The 17,199-nt window shown below is 40.4% G+C and overlaps 1 protein-coding gene across 2 annotated transcripts in view; it reads right to left on the reverse strand.

The window, feature by feature from the left end:
* The window catches only part of Ankfy1 (ankyrin repeat and FYVE domain containing 1), a 69,551-nt gene that overhangs the window by 52,021 nt on the left and 331 nt on the right, over nt 1-17,199 (reverse strand). Inside the window, exons 2-3 of one of the 2 annotated variants that reach the window (XM_038327625.1) lie at nt 7,706-7,898; nt 5,345-5,463 (exon numbers count right to left, since the gene is read on the reverse strand). In XM_038327625.1, the coding sequence (XP_038183553.1) occupies nt 5,345-5,463; nt 7,706-7,898 (312 nt within the window). Of the gene's footprint in view, nt 1-5,344; nt 5,464-7,705; nt 7,899-17,199 lie in introns of those variants that run through there. The other variant, XM_038327626.1, reaches the window with a different exon arrangement.

Genomic DNA, 17,199 nt, shown 5'->3' on the forward strand with positions numbered 1-17,199 from the left:
GTGCTTACAAGGAGAATTGAGGGTTTCAAGTCAAACCTTAGAAATTATCATAAGACAGTTCACACCAAACAAGAGAAACATGAAAGATCTGTTTTCCTAAATCCAGGGGATCAACACCTATTTTCCTGAACAATACTGTTCAAGGTTAGCCACCCCTGGCACCCTGAACTGGCTATAAGTCCCAATTCCCATCTCCTCTGCAGCATACACACAGAGCAGCTACGTTGTTATATTCATGGCCCTGGCCTGAAATATACTTCCCCCAGAGGATAAGCTCTGAGGCAGAGATGCATCCTAATCACTCAGCCCTCAGCACATACAGACAGACAGACCTTCTGAACTGGAGAGCCTCTCAACAGACATCTCAGCAGAGCTTTCATAGTCAAGCACTTCTGAAAACGTACCCTCCACCCTCGTTCTCTCTCCTAGTCTTCAGATCAAACCCATGTGAATACACATGCTAAGCAAGCACTCCCAGTCCAATATCCTATTTTAATATCCCGACAGATTCCATGTAACATGTAACTTATTGCAATAGTCACTAAGAACAGAGTTCAATAAAAACTTTGTTTCGTGCCTTGTTTTCAAGAGTAGTTAAGCAAATACTAACAAAATACGATTTTAGGTAAACTTTTGAAAACTTCTACATTTAGCCATAAGCTATAAATATACATAAGACAACAATAGAAATAACTCAGTATATATCTATTAAAAACCTTCCTTAAAGTTAATTTACTTGTGTCTGTGTGTGTGTGTGTGTGTGTGTGTGTGTGTGTGTAATGAGCATACATATCATGATGCATATGTAGAGACTAAAGTACAACTTGTGAGTTCTTTCCTTCAAATCATCCAGCTTGGTGGCAAATACCCTTACTCATGGAGTCATGTTCCCAGCCCTAATAAAATTCTTTTTAAAGAAATTTAATACTTATGTTTAAGGTGTATAACATGTTATTAGGAGATACACATACAGCTGGACATGGTGGCACATGCCTTTAATCCTAGCATTTGGAAGTTAGAGCAGATAGACTTCTCTGAGTTCCAGGTTAGCCTGATTTACACAATGAGATGTTATCTCATACAAATAAATAAAGAGATGCATGCACAAAAATTACTATATAATGGGGCTGTAGATGGCTCAGTAGTTAAGAGCATATACTGCTCTTGTAGACCACCTGAGTTTGGTTCTCAGTACTCACAACCACACGTTAATTCTAATTTCAGGGAGATCTGCCTACTCAGGTACCATGCACACAGGACATACCAACACAGAGATACACTAAAAATAAATAGGGCTAGAGAGCTGTAGCAACGCTAAGAGCACATATTACTACTGCAGAGGAACCAAGTTAGGTTTCCGGAAGTCACATTATGTCGTTCACAACCCTACTACTCAAGCTCCAGGAAAATCTGATGCCTTCAAAAACATCTGCATTATCATGTACATACATACATACACACACATACCCATATATATGAATATAAGCATAATTGTATGTATACACATACATATACACATAATTAAAAAATAAAAATTTTTAAAAATGAAATTGGGGCTACAGAGATGGCTTAGTGGTTAAAAGCATAGGCTACCCTTCCAGAGGACCCAGATTTAATTCTCAGCACCCACATGGTAGCTCACAATTGTCTGTAAATCGTTTCAGTGTATCCATAAATGCACACCAAATACCAAAGCACATTAAAAAAATAATTTTTTAGTTAAAAAAGAAAAAAAATCCTTTCTAAAAAAGTTACTCTAGTGAGCAGGGCATGGTGGCACACACCTATAAGCCTTGTGCTTGGGAGTGTTCAGGTGGCAAGGGCTAGAGGGGAAGTAGAATTACCATGGTAAAACAAATTAACACTCACCATTTCACACAGGCGTAGACCTACTAAAATTTTAAATAGTCACAGCAATCCTTTGTTGTTACAGAAAACTACTGTGGGCCAGTAAAGACACTTGTAGGTTCAATCAACTAGAACCTACGTGGTATAGAGAACTGATCCCTGCGAGCAGACCACACACACACACACACACACACACACACACAAAATATATGCAAAAATTTTTTAGGAAAAGATATTAAAGGTAGCCATACACCTTTAGTTCTAGCTTTCAAGAAGCACAGGCAGATGTATCTGAGTTCAAGGCCAGCCTGGTCTACATCTTGAGTTACTGGCAAGCTAGGGCTACATGATAAGTTCCTCTCTTCAACCAGTCAATCAACAGGAAGAATGACTGAGTTAATTGGCATCAACCGCTGAATTCTACATATATCCACACACACCTACAAGGACATATACATACACCACATGCAAAAACTAAAATAGGCAATATTAAAATTCTATTGCAAAAAAAAATGTCTTTACGGGCTGGAGAGATGGCTCAGAGGTTAAGAGCATTGCCTGCTCTTCCAAAGGTCCTGAGTTCAATTCCCAGCAACCACATGGTGGCTCACAACCATCTGTAATGGGGTCTGGTGCCCTCTTCTGGCCCGCAGACATACACACAGACAGAATATTGTATACATAATAAATAAATATTTTTTTAAAAAGTCTTTACTTCTTTGTCCTTCACAAGTATAAATCTGTTTGGCTAAGTTAAAACCTGGGTTTAAAAGTTAAAAGACTGAGTAAAACATTCCTCCACAACCTCTCAGCTTGGACCCAGTTCTTCCTATACTGTAGTCATAACTTAATACATACTCAACAGACAGCCCTCAAATGCTCAGAGATCTGGTGAATATGGCATTTAAATGTTTAATTATTAAAAGGCTTTTTGTAACAGAGAGACAGGTTGGCTCCTGGCACTACCCCATTTTCTCCAAAGACAAAAGACAGATAGGCACAGAATACCGTCCATCCGTAATTCACTACCAGCGAAAGCGCTAACCACTGGGAAGAACTGCCTTTCATCTAAACTGCTAAATATCTCCAAACAATAGACAACAAGAAACTGTAATTGACTGCCTGGTTGCCCAGGGCAAAGTAGGCTGGTCTTCCTACAGATCTTAAACCACAAGATCTTCCAAAGCCTGGCAGGCCACATGCTAACAGCCTTAAAGTCCCTGCCCTCAAAGACCATGGAGGGCCCTGGGGAGTGGTTGTCTAGGTAGTCAATCAAGTAAGTTCTCTGTCACTTTTTAAATCAGTAACTCAGGTAAAAATTTATCCTTCTCAAGAACTTTGATGCAGTTTGATGGCTGAGAGGTTTGTCTGTTTAAAAGGAATAACTTCCCAAAACAGATTTCAGCATAACTTCTTACTATAGTTAAATAAAAGGTGTTTTAAAATGCAAAGCTCAGGGGCTGGAGAGATGGCTCAGTGGTTAAGAGCACTGACTGCTCTTCCAGAGGTCATGAGTTCAATTCCCAGCAACCACATGATGGCTTACAACCATCTGTAATGAGATCTGGTGCCCTCTTCTGGTGTGTGGGTATACCTGGAAGTAGAATGTTGTATACATAATAATAAATAAATAAATAAATAAATAAATAAATAAAATAAATAAAATGCAAAGCTCAAGATGTGAGAATCTAAAAAGTGTTTCATGGTACAAGAAAGTACTTAAGATGTGTAAATACAAGTTATAAAGGTCTGAGGACAAGAACGTTTCAGAGTATAAGAAAATGGTTTAAGGTGCAAAAACGCAAGTTATCAGATGACTCTCATAATGCTGCTGTTCACAGTCTTAACATTAATAAATAAAATTCTGATAAGCTATTAATGTAAATACTACCACTACCATACTGCAAGATCAAGAATTTAAATTCTCTTTAGTCATCTTCTAAGGATACTTTTCATTGTGCAAAAACACCTGTCACAATCATTTCTGACATGAGCATACTGTCGTTTCTACAAAACAAATAATAGTATAGAATATAAACAGTAAAAATGCTAATGTGTCTAAAATTTATGTTTTCACAAACTCAAAGAACTCTAGTAAGTTCCAGGGAGCTGAACTAGAGGATTCACCTCAAACAAGTCCAAGAGAGACACCGGACAGTTCCACAGAGCCTGAACAGCAATAAGTAACCAGCTACCCCAGGATATGGACAGCATCCCAGCTTTCTCAGGTCCCCCAAGATTTCGATGCCCACAAATAAGCAGGAAGCAGTCTCAAGAACCCAGTATCCCATCCCTATCCCACCTACTATCTCCTTTAATTCCCCACCTTTTTATGGTAAGAAAAAGAAGAAAATGTTAGGATTATGTTGGCCTTCTCTGACACTTGGCAAGATGAACTCAGACAGTAGTCTGTCCCATTAAGACACAAGTTCTGCCCACTCCCAATCTCTCCCTTCCCATGGGGGCAAGCTGGTTTTGGCGCTCTCTCTCTCTCTCTCTCTCTCTCTCCCTCCCTCCCTCCCTCCGTCTCTCTCTCCAGCCATCATTCTTCTGAAGAAGCAGCTCTCTGTCTCTCTCTTCCTCCCGTTTACACCCAGTCTGTGTCAGTATGGCATATTCTGTATCCTGCCTGTGGTTCCCACCAGCAGTGGAACTTGCCAGGGTCACTTGCATGGTAAATCTTTCAAGCAGGCCTAGAGAGATGACTCAGAAGATGAAGATACTTGTCACACAAACCTAGCAACCAGAGATTAATCCCCAGACCTCCAGAGATTTGTTCCCTGACCTCAAAAATATGAGTACATACATTAACGTTTTTAAATGAATAAGCTTATTAAAAGATACTCGTATTTTCTAAATATAAGAACATAATAGATACTCAAATATTAATGATTTGTTATCCAAGGATTAAATGTAATCATAAAGAACAAGCAGAGGCTGGAGAGATAGCTCAGTGGTTAAGAGCACTGTTTGCTCCCAGCACCCACAAGGTGGATCAACACCATCTGTAATTCCAGTTCCAAGGAATCTGACATCCTCTTCTGACCTCCTTGGGCACTTCATGCATATGGTGCAAAGATAGAAATGTATGCAAAACACCCACACACATACATTAAAATAAAATTTAAAGCCAGGTGATGATGGCTCACGTCTTTAATCTCAGAACTCAGGAGGCAGAGGCAGGTGGATCTCTGTGAGTTTGAGGAAGCTTGATCTACAAGAACTAATTCCAGGACAGGCTCCAAATCTAAAAAGAAACCCTATCTTGAAAAACCAAAAAAAAAAAAAAAAAAAGAAAGAAAGAAAGAAAGAAAGAAAGAAAGAGAAAAGAAACAACTAAACAACTAACTTAGGGTGACATCTTATTTCAACAGCTCATGTTCCCATCAATTGATAAATATTTTATTATACCAAAGATATTTCAAAGTGATACATTATAACTTTCTACTAAGAGATCTTGTGCATTAGTTCTGTGTTCTGGTGAAGTCCGACTCACCTGACAAGTCTAGCTCCTCTGTGGAAGACAAGTTGGCCAAACTCCAGCTATCACTGCGGGCGGCCAGGACAAACTTGTGAGCACTGATGTGCCTGTCCCCAACCTTAATCTTCAAATCACTGATGAGGAAAATATCCAAAGATACAAAAAGAAAAATGTCATCATAACTAGGTAAGATAGGAGTCCCACCTGACAAATACATGGAATGATTATCAACATGAATCTGAAAAACAAAAAATAAATCAAAGATATTTCCACATGCTGAACCATGCTTACATGTTGCTAGAAATATTTTAACTTCTACTTCAATGCCACGGAATGATCTACTCTCAAATACATTTAACAGCATTCTTGTGGTGAACCTATAAGCTAAGTAGGATGATTAATAGTCATACATAAAATATAAGATGTTTTATGCAGAATGTATCAAAATAAACCACCAGAGTGAGAAATGTGGACAGCTCAAAGCTCTGCGACTGTGCCATTGCTTTCCTCCATAATAGTGTCAAGCAACATTAAACAGAGAGCAAATCAGTTCCCATAAAGCAGTCAAGAATATAGAACCTAATATCTGGACTCCTGTCTCTATCAGAAACATTGATACCTAACATTAGCCACTTAATATCCAACCATTCATCAAGAAAAGAGGTTGAGGCTGGGTGGCACTTTCATATAACCTCAGCATATGAATCACAAGTTTCAAATCAATCTGGGCTACAAGGCAATACACTGTCTCAAAAAAGCAAAGAGTACCAGGTGGTGGTGGAACATGCCTTTAATCCCAGAGACAGAGACAGGCAGATATCTGTGAGTTCAAGGCCAGCCTAGTCTACAGAGGGAGTTCAAGGACAGGCTCCAAAGCTACAGAGAAATCCTGTCTCTAAAAACCAAAAAAAAAAAAAAAAAAAAAAAAAGGAGGGGGGGTGCCATGTCAATTTTTAAGGAAAAAAGGCTTCCAGGCAATTACTGAAACATCATGATGACCCACTGTGCTGACAGGACTGAGCCATATGGCTGACCATGCTTGGCAACAAAGAAAAGTGCCAACATGTGACACTCAGCCAAACTGCAGCATTGGAGAGGCAGTGGGAAGAGGATCAAAACTTTAAGGTTATTCATGACCACAACCAAGTTCTAGGACATCCTGGGCTACCAAAGACCTTGTTGCAAAAATAAATAAATAGCTAGGAATAGTAGCACATGCCTTTTTTTCTAATATTCAGGAAGGAGGAAGATTGCTGCATTCAACCAGCCTGGTTTACACAGCAGCTTCCAAGTCAGCCAGGCAGCTTCCAAGTCAGCCAGGGCTACACAGTGAAACTGTATCTCAAACAAACAAAATAAATAAATACTACTGCTAATAATCAATCCTTGGTATGTGCCCACTATTCGAAGTGTTTTAACATGTATGACTTAATCTTTACTCCAACCCTAAATTGAGTACTAGTGATCATCCTTTGTTATACAGATCAGGAACCTAATGTCGTAGTTTGAGATCAAAGTGCTAGCAAGTAGCATACAGGGTTCTAACAAAGACTGACATTTTGAGGAACAAAGGGATCTTGCTCATCTTTTTCATTGGTTTGATGTTGATTTGAGCAGATAGTGTGCATACAGAAGCCATAGGACAACCTTTGGTGCTATCTACGCGTTACTGGGTCTTCACTGGCCTCGAACACAACCACTTAGGTTAGGCTTGCTGGACAGTGAGTCCCAAAACTGCCAAAATCTGTTCCCCTTGTACTGGGATTTTAAGTGCTTGCCATGAGGCCCAAATTTTTTCACATGGGTTCTTTGGATCACACTCGGGTCCTCATATACCTTACTGATATCAGCCCAGCTTTTATTTTTGTTTTATGAGATAAGGACTCAGTCAAAGATACTCACATTGGACTGGATCTCACTATGTAGCTGAGGCTGGCCTCAAACTCATGATAATCTTCCTCTCAGTCTCCTTAGTACTGAGATTACAAGTGTGAGCTACCACATGTGACTCAGTGCTGATAATTTTGATTCTAGAGAAATAAATTTGGCAAGAAAATGAATGAGAATCCAGGCCTAGTAACGCAGGTAGGTCTAATCCTGTCTACCTGAGAGACTCAAACAGGAAAATCACAAATGCAACGGCAGCCTGGCCACCCTAGTGAGACCTGTTTCAGGACAAGGTGACAAAAGAGCTGAGGACAAAGCTCAGCAGCACAGCACTTGTCTAGCATATACGCAAAGTCCCCGTGTAGCATATACGCAAAGTCCCCGTGTCAGTTCTGAGGAGTGCAAAATAAGAGAGAATGAGAAGACACTCTACCGTGTCAAGTGGCTAGGGATGAAGCAAAAGGTACAGTTCTGGTTCCAGGAGCTCACCTGTACTGTTCCTGCTCATAGAGCCCTGCCACTATTGCCAGCAAGCGGCTGATGAAGGACTCACTGCTACTCTCCTTGTTTGCCTGCGCAGCCAAAAGTGTGCATCTTTTCTCCGTCTCTGCCAGTTTCTTCTGCAGCTTGACATACTCTTGCCGAAGAAGCATCAAATGCTTCTCCAACTTGGCCACCTCCTCTGCAAGGCAAACAAAGAATGTTTACATGGCAGTTGGAAGGCAAATCTCATTTACCACTATCTAGCCATATGGTCTACTATTTCTATATTATCTGAGAGAAACAAATAACTTTGTGTGTTGGCAAGATGGATCAGCAAATAAAAGTACTTACTGTGAAGTCTGAGGACCTGAGCTCAACTCCTAGAACTGACATGACAGGAGAAAACCCACTCCTATAAATTGTTCTCTGACCTCCATCACACACATTTTGACATGCGTGTTCCTATGCACATTTACACATACAAAATAAAAATTAAAAATGCAATTGAAAAGAAGAGGCCCAGTGAGATGGCTCAACAGACAAAAGTGCTTGCTGCTGAGCCTGACAACTTGAGTTTGATCCCCCAGGACCCACATGGTGGAAGGAAAGAACTAACTCCCTTGAGTTGTCCTCTGACTTCCACTCTCTCACGTAGCATGGTCTTGAACATTTACATGTGCGCGCGCGCGCGCACACACACACACACACACACACACACTATAAAAACAGTTAAGTAAGCAGAATAATAAGACTAAATGCTTTATAATTCCAATTTAATGAATAGCCACATACATGGAGAATAAAAGGCAAATTAAATACTACCAAATAGCAAGTCTTACTAAGAAGGATTTTTCTTTGCACTTTTGGATTGTTATTTTATAACAAATATATCCTGCTTTCATAATTAGAAAAAAACATTTTAAGATATGTGTTTAAATGCTAATATACCTTGATCTTCATACATATACACACATGTATGTATATATGTGGCTGTTTTTTCACCTCTTCTAGATTCAATAAATGCCTGGAGTAAAGAACTGGATGCCCATCCAGACTGAGGTATAAATCAAAATCCCAGGAAAATAAACTTGAAAAGCACTTACAAGATGACAACAGTAACATTTTTTCTTACAAATATTCTTTTTTTAAAAAAATGTATTTATTTTGCTCTTGACTGATGAGGCATCACTCCGGCCTCCAAACTATATTTCTTTTAAATTGCTGCCTAAAGGAAAACAATACTTTTTGTTTTATTTTGTTTGTTTGTGGTTTTTTGAGACAGGGTTTCTTTATGTACCCCTGATTGTCCTGGATCTCACTCTGTAGACCAGGCTGGCCTCAAACTCAGACATCAAGTTGAGTGCAAAGATTAAAGGTGTCCACCACCACCACCTATTGACAAAAACAAACAAACAAACAAACAAACAAAAACAAAAAAACTCACAATGAACGTGGTTTAGAAAAGTTGAATTTAAAATGACAGCACCTTGGGTTAGACTTAGGTCACTGACTCTGAAGAGCTCTTCTTAGTGACTCAAGACTAAAGAGCCAAGAAAAAACAATTTCCTCCAAGGGGAAAATACTGAGCACAGAGATCTCTACACCAGCATGGGAAATACACAGACTCTATGTCATACAACGGGTAGGTACTGAGGCAGGATAGAAAAAAAAATTTAGAGGCCCATCCATCATACTAGAATCTAGTTTACACTTCACACAAGCAATAAAAGCAAATTTCAAAGCTAGGTGGTGGTGGGGCACACCCAGCACTTCAGAGGCAGAGGCAGGTGGATCTTTGAATTTGAAACCAGCCTGTTGAATGAGTTCCAGGACAGCCAGGGTTACACAGAGAAACACTGTCTCAATAAACAAAACAAAACTTTCTTTTTCTGTTTTTTTTTCCTACAGAGATACTTTTTTGTCAAGATATTTCAACAAGGATGTTAAAAACATCATATTCTCTTTATTTAGGGCCACAATGTGATCATGGGTTTAACCTTATGAATGCTTATCCCTAACCCCAAAAAATACACCTCATAAACTACCTTACAATTTCATTTACTAAAGGAAATTCTTTAAGATAAATAAGTAAATAAGCTCATGTATTCTTCCTTAAGATATGGTCTTTATTTATTTAATTAATTTTTCTGCAGGTAGGTTTTCATCATATCACTCTGCCTGTCTGAGTGAGATTCTATAGACAGACCAGGCTGGCCTCTGCCTCCAGGGTGCTAGAACTAAAGGTGTGCTACCATACCCCACCCTTTCTTTTCTTTCTCCCATCTCTTCTTGAAAACAAGGTCACAGTAGAGATAAGGAGAGATGGTAAAAAGGGGGTGATGCCTCAGACATCAATGGATGAGATTAATTAGTTATCAATGGTCTGGGACCTATGTTGAATGAGTAGAGATGTACTTCAAATGTGGAGTTTCTTTGTTCCCAGTTTTACCAGTCTATGCTAACAAAACACTTTCTAGAACAGTGTTCACCAACAGAACTTTCTGTGTAGCACAATATTCTACTGATCTGTCTGTCTATCTTGGGGAGCCACTAGCCACACTACGGCTGAGCACTTAGAATGTGCCTAATGTGCCCAGGTACTAAGTATTTAACGACATTTAATTTTAAGCTCAAGTGGCCGTATGTGGCTAGCAGTTATTACGCTGGCCAGTAAATGGCCAGTGTAAAATGTCTTCACCTTATTATTCAATTGTCTGAAGTAGTTTCCTGACCAAATTTCACTGAATTAGTAAAAGCCTATAACCAACTATGTATCAAACCACTTATTTACTTTTTAAATTTCATTTTATGGGGTCTGAAGCAATGACTCAGTCATTAAGAGCACTGGTTGGTCTTTTTCTTTTAAATAATATTACTTATTTTTATTTTACTTGTGTTAGTATTTTGCCTGCATGTGTATCTCTGTGAGGGTTCAGATCTTGAAGTTAGAGACAGTTGTTAGCTATGATGTGGATGCTGGGGATTGAACTCAGGTCCTCTGGAAGAGCAGTCAGTGCCCTTAACTGCTGAGCCATTTCTACAGCCCATAATTTATTTAATTTTATTTCATGTACATTGGTGTGAGGGAGTCATATCCCCTGGAACTGAAGTTATAAATAGTTGTGAGCTGCCTGGGTTCTGGGAATTGAACCTCAGTCCTCTGGAAGAACAGCCAGTGAGTGCTCTTAAGCATTGAGCCATCTCTCCAACCCTGCATTGGCTAGTCTTAAAGAGAACCGAGATTCAATTCTTGCTCACAAGTATCTTTTAATTACAGTTCCAGGGTATTCAATGCCCTCTTTCAACTTCCTCAGGCACGAGACATACACATGATACGTACATGATATGTACATGCAGGCAAAACACTACAAAACGTAAGAATAAAAATAATTTCTCCATCAAGCAACATGGCAAGCTAATCTTAAGGGTATAGTAGCGGCATGAATACGTTGGCATTAACCAACAGCAACAGCTCTCTAATTGGATTTAAGACTCACTTAATAAAAGGTAAACCATGCCTGGTAGTGGAACCCAGTTAACTACTCAATTCTAGTGAAAGCATGGTTATCAGAGGAGAATCAACAACCACAGTTTACTAAAACGGCAAATTCCTAAGAATTTGTCCTTACCCATAGATAAGTGTAGTCTTCACCCCTCTCCAAGAAAACTTCTCTTTACAACAGAGACCACTACAGAAAATCACAGCCAATAAAATTGCAGAATTGTGGTGCCCAGTCCCAAGAGATACATTTATAAAACACTCCGGCATCTAAGGCTCAGGGAACATTGTGGAAGAGGGGAGCAGAGAGAATTGTTAGAGCCAGAGGATCAGGGAATTTGCTGAGGTTGTGTCTCCTAGTAATTATCAGAAGTTACACCCACAAAGCCTCAAGAACAGACTGCCCAAATGTGAGCTGAACAAGGATAACATCAATGAATAGACCCAAGTGAACTGGGAAAAGCCTACAAGTCTCAATCCTACACAAAGAACTATAGGCAACTGAGGAAAGCTGGGAGAGATGGTCTTCTCCAGGGAAGAAAACATCAATTGACTATCTAGTGTCAAACAGTCAGTCCAGAAAACATACACACAAGTAACATTACACAAACTGAACAGGTTATATTTAGGAATATATATGTGTATGTATGTGTGTATACACACGTGTGTATGTACATGTATATACATGTACACAATAACAATGAAAAATAGGTCATAAATTTGAAGAGAGAGTAGGGAAGAGTATATGGGGGGCTTTAGAAGGAGGAAGGGAGAAATGTTGTAATTATATTATAATCTCAAAAAATATTGTGCTGGGAATGGACCCCAAGGCAAGCACTCTACATCTCCAGCTCAAGAATTACACTTTACAACAAAAAAAAAAAAAAAAAGAAAGAAAGAAAGAAAAAAGCCGGGCGGTGGTGGTGCACGCCTTTAATCCTAGCACTCGGGAGGCAGAGGCAGGCGGATCTCTGTGAGTTTGAGATGAGCCTGGTCTACAAGAGCTAGTTCCAGGACAGAGAAACCCTGTCTCGAAAAGAAAAAAAAAAAAAAGAAAAGAAAAGAAAGAATTACACTTTATTTGCTAAGACTTAAATGTGCTAGAAAAAAGTGGTTGTGATTTAGCAAGGATGACCCCATAAGATCATTTGAATGCTTAGCCATCAGGAAGTGGAACTGTTTAAAAGGATTACAAGAATTAAGAAGTATAGCCTTGCTGGGCGGTGATAGCACACGCCTTTAATCCCAGTACTCAGGAGGCAGAGGCAGGAGGAACTCTGTGAGTTCGAGGCCAAACTGGTCTACCAGAGCAAGTTCCAGGACAGGCTCCAAAGCTACAGAGAAAACCTGTCTGGGAAAAAAAAAAAAGTATGGCCTTGTTGGAGGAAGTATGCCCACGCCAGGCACAGGTTCTCGCTGTTTGTGGATCACGGTACAGTGTTCTCAGCTACTGCTCCAGCACCTGCCTGCCTATCACTATGCTCCTCGCCATGATGGTAATGGATTCTGAAACTGTTAGCAAACCCCAATTAATTGCCTTGGTCAAGTCGGGCGGTGGCGGCGCACACCTTTAATCCCAGCACTCGAGAGGCAGAGGCAGGTGGATCTCTGTGAGTTCTATAAGAACTGGTCTACAAGAGCTAGGTCGAGGACAAGTTCCAAAGCTACAATGAAACCCTGTCTCAAAACCCCCCTGCACCACCAAAAAAAAAAAAAAGAGAGAGAGAGAGAAAGAAAAAAAGATATTTTTCAGAGTTATGTAATTTATGTAACTGAACCCACCAATTTATATAATGTCTTAGTTTGCTTTTCTAAAATTTATTTTTATTTTATTTTATATGCATTGGTGTTTTGTCATGGGTGTTGGATCCCTAGGAACTAGTTACAGACAGTTATGAGCTGTCATGTAGGTGCTGGGAATTGAACCCAAGTCCCCTGGAAAAATAGTCAGTGCTCTTAACTGTTGAGCCATCTCTCCAACCCCTTAGTTTGCTTTCTATTGCTGTGATAAAACAACTTGACCAAAACCATCTTGGGAAGCAAAACGTTTATTTGGCTTCCATATTCCCCATCACAGTTTGTTGAGAGATGCCAAAGCAAACACCTGGAGGTAGGAACTGAAGCAGAAGCTATGCAGGGACGCTACTTACTGGCTTGTTCCCCATGAATTGCTCAGTCTGCTTTTTATACAACCCAAGAATACCTGCTGAGAGATGGCCACTGCCCACAGTGATCTGGTCCCTCCCAAATAAACCATCAATCAAAAAAAAAAAAAAAAATACACAACAGACTTGCCTACAGGTCAGTATGATGGAGGGAATTACTCAAGTGAAACTGCCCCTTCCCAGATATGTCTAAAGTAAATTTGTGTCAAGTTGACAAAGCCAAAGCCAGCACATATGACAAGAGACTACAGATTTACCCAAGCAAACAGTTTGGGTGCTAAGTACTTCATCTATGCTGAGAGCATACTCAATACATGCTCAACCATGGAGTTATACCCTCAGGTCCCAAGCAGCTTAAGGGGTGATCAACAAGTGCAAGGTCTTCAAGCCTAGGGATAGAGACTGCACTGAATAAAACAAGAAAAGCTCCTGCTTCACAGGCTTTCTGAAAAACCCTCTGCGATGGCAAGCTATCAGAAGAAAAGCTCCTTAGTCATGCAGAGAAATGGCTTTGCAGGGACAAAGTCAAGGTAGAAGCATGTTGGATACAAGAACAGTTAGTGAGAAGACAGGGGAGCAATCAACAAGAGGCCAGAAACAAGTTTCAATGTAAACTCTTTCACATGTCAAGGTTATTTGGAATATACCACAGAAGTTGGAAGGGGAGGGTGTTAACAGAAAAGGTGGGGCTGGAGAGATGTACCAGTGATTAAGAGCACAGGCTGCTCTCCCAGAGGACCTAGGTTCAATTCCCAATCCCTGTAGGGTGACTCACAACCATTTTAAGTTCAGTTCAGAGGATCTAATCTCCTCTTCTGGCCCTTCCCACATCAGGCATGCATGTGGTGCACAAAACATACAGGCGAGCAAAACATCCATACACATAATATAAAATTATAAAATTTTATGAAAAGAGAGGTAAGATCTTTTTGTGTTTAAGATTTTATTATGTTTAATTGTTTATTTGGAAGGGGACTGTCATATGGTTGTTGAGCATTTGAAGTGGAACTAATGGGACAACTAATGGGAGCCAATTCTCACCAATTGGTGATGGGGAACAAATTCAGGTAGCCAGGCTTGGTGGCAAGCCTGGAGCCACTGAGCCATTCCCCTGGCCCTGACTTTCATATTCTTTTTGAGACAGTGTCCCCTATAGTCCTGGCTGGGGAGGCTATACCTGCCATATACCTGAGGATAGCCTTGAACTGCTGATGCTCCTGCTTCTGCCTCCCTAGTGTGGGAGTCACCATGTCTGGCACAGATCAGTTTTGTTTAAAGAGAACATAAGAAACTGAAAAGAGACTGTGGGTGAGTAAACTAAAGGAGAAACAAAGTAAAAGCGGGAAGACCACATGGGCACTCTAAAATAGCTCATTTGAGTTTGAAGAAAACACTGATTAGAACATCTGCAAAAGGTATACAAAATGAAAATAGAATTCTCTTTTAGAGGCTGGATGTGGTAGCACACCCCTTTCATTAATCCCAGAAATCAAGAGATACAGGCTGGCAGGTCTCTGTGAGTTCTAAGCCAGTTTGATTTACCTAGCAAGTTCCATGCTAACCAGAGCAAAAAGTGAGACCTAGTCTCAAAAAATTAGAAAGAAAAAAAAATCACTTTGAGAGTGGACCTGAGTCAAGTATCTGTATTCAGTTAAGTGAACAGCCATAGAAACAAAGTTTTCTACACAAGTCAGATAAGTCATTGTATGGCACATATGCACAGTTTCTCAAGGCTCTGTTTACTACTCCTGGGAACTAATGAATCATACATAAACGAACCATCACCAAATGATCAACTACTAGAAAAGTTCCTAGAGTATGCTGACAATCTAATTGTGACAGCTCACAAAATTTGATGTTTATGACTATCTCAGAACAGCAGCTAGTTCTGACAATCCTGATTAAAGTACAAGCAGCAGCAAAAACAAAAAGAACAAAAACACAAGCAATGTAATAAACATCTCACAAGATTATCTTTAGATGACTTTGTTTGCCTTTGCTTAAGAAATGACTTCCATTTAATGAGCTAACTAACTCTGAATGTTTTCCTTTAATTCTCCTAGAGGAACTTTGCAACATCATTTCCAAACAGCCTTAACTGGAACTTAGGAAACCAGAATGTAAATAGGGTAATATCTACCTATAGTCTCCCCACCACTTCACCCGTCCATCCAATTTAATCCTGGAAGGATGTTTTTTGTTTGTTTTTTTTTTGTTTTTGTTTTTTTGTTTTTTTGAGACAGAGTTTCTCTGTGGCTTTGGAGCCTGTCCTGGAACTAGCTCTTGTAGACCAGGCTGGCCTCGAACTCACAGAGATCTGTCTGCCTCTGCCTCCCGAGTGCTAGGATTAAAGGTGTGCGCCACCACCGCCCGGCTTTGGAAGGATGTTTTGTCTGTGGTTAAGGTGCATGGTCCATTGGATAGATGTTTCTAATCACCTCAAGGCAACCACAAGTAAACCATCAGTGTACTGACCTCAGCCTATATGAACTATATGAACTCCCTACAACTGAAACCCGAGCACAAACACAGTAAGGGCTCGACAAAACTAATTAATGAAAAGCTATACCCTCCACAACCTAAAACTTGGTGACATATTTCCCCAGTCCTCAAAATCCCTTCCTAAAAGTACTAGACTACTCACATTCTCACAGAATGTCTTCCTGAAACTTCCTCCCACACCTCACTGCTGAGAATTCACTAGCTGCCTCCAGTGTACAATATTCTGGGGTTTGAAGATCATCTAGCTTCTTCTTTGGACAGGGTTTTGTGCATTCCCAGATCGGTTATGAATGACCTTAAAATTTCTGATCCTTCATTCTGCCTCCAACCTCTCAAGTTCTGAATGAACTACAAGCATGCATCACCACACCCAGTCTTTCAGAAGTCCCTTTGCTTCTGCTTCTTCTTTGGAAAAATGTTCACCTGAGGTTCCACCTCCGAGGTTTTTAACATGGTAGAAAAAGTAAAAACGAAAACTGGACCCAGTACCAGTCATAACTCTGGCCTCAACAAATAACATACCTGGCAGGCCTACTTCGTAAGTTACTTCATTAACTTCGTAAACCTAATCCAAATCAGAGAAGCCTACACAAACTGTCATGCTATACAAATTTCTGACCAAGAAACGATATGTTCAGTCAAAGCTTAGTTATTTGTTGAGGTTGGAGGCAGAATGAAGGATCAGAAATTTTAAGGTCTCAATCAAGCACCCATCAGCCACTCAATAAAGTCCAACAAGAAGTGTTTTTCTCCAACAATGGGGTACACACGAAGAGCACACAGGCCAGGACCAATATCACTGTATGATCACTGGCAGGTAACTCACTTTCTCTGGTTTTTCTTCCCCACTTGTACAGTAAAGTTTTGACAAGCAGAGAGTCTACATTAAGGGAAGCAGAACGTGAGAGACCAGATGCCTTTACCTGCAGTAAGTAAAGTGTACACTAGAAAAGAGGGTAAGGAACCAGGAGGTAAAGGAACAGAGGTCTGGCTTTAGTACATCTTTTAGGAGCACTGTAGCCTTGGTCAATTCCCTTACTAAGCAAACCCCTCCTCTTGCCCCCATTGCAAACCTCGGAGAAGTTCGGCGCGCCCGCATGCCGTGGCTGCAAAAAAGCCCAGAGATTACAACGTTCGCCCAAGAAGCCAAACGACCAGTTGCAGCCCGGATTCTTCCCGACCACCTGCAAGGAAGAGTCCCAAGCTCTTCTGCAAGCAAGGGATGCACCCCTTCCGGATGCAGGACCTGCCATGACAGCAGTTTCGATTTCCTAAGGAGATGGGCACTTCCCTCGTCTTCCAGCATCGCTGACACTACAAGGAGCCCTCTGTAC

The sequence above is a fragment of the Arvicola amphibius genome, chromosome 4, assembly GCF_903992535.2.
Source record: "Arvicola amphibius chromosome 4, mArvAmp1.2, whole genome shotgun sequence".
NCBI classification, from domain to species: Eukaryota; Metazoa; Chordata; class Mammalia; order Rodentia; family Cricetidae; genus Arvicola; species Arvicola amphibius.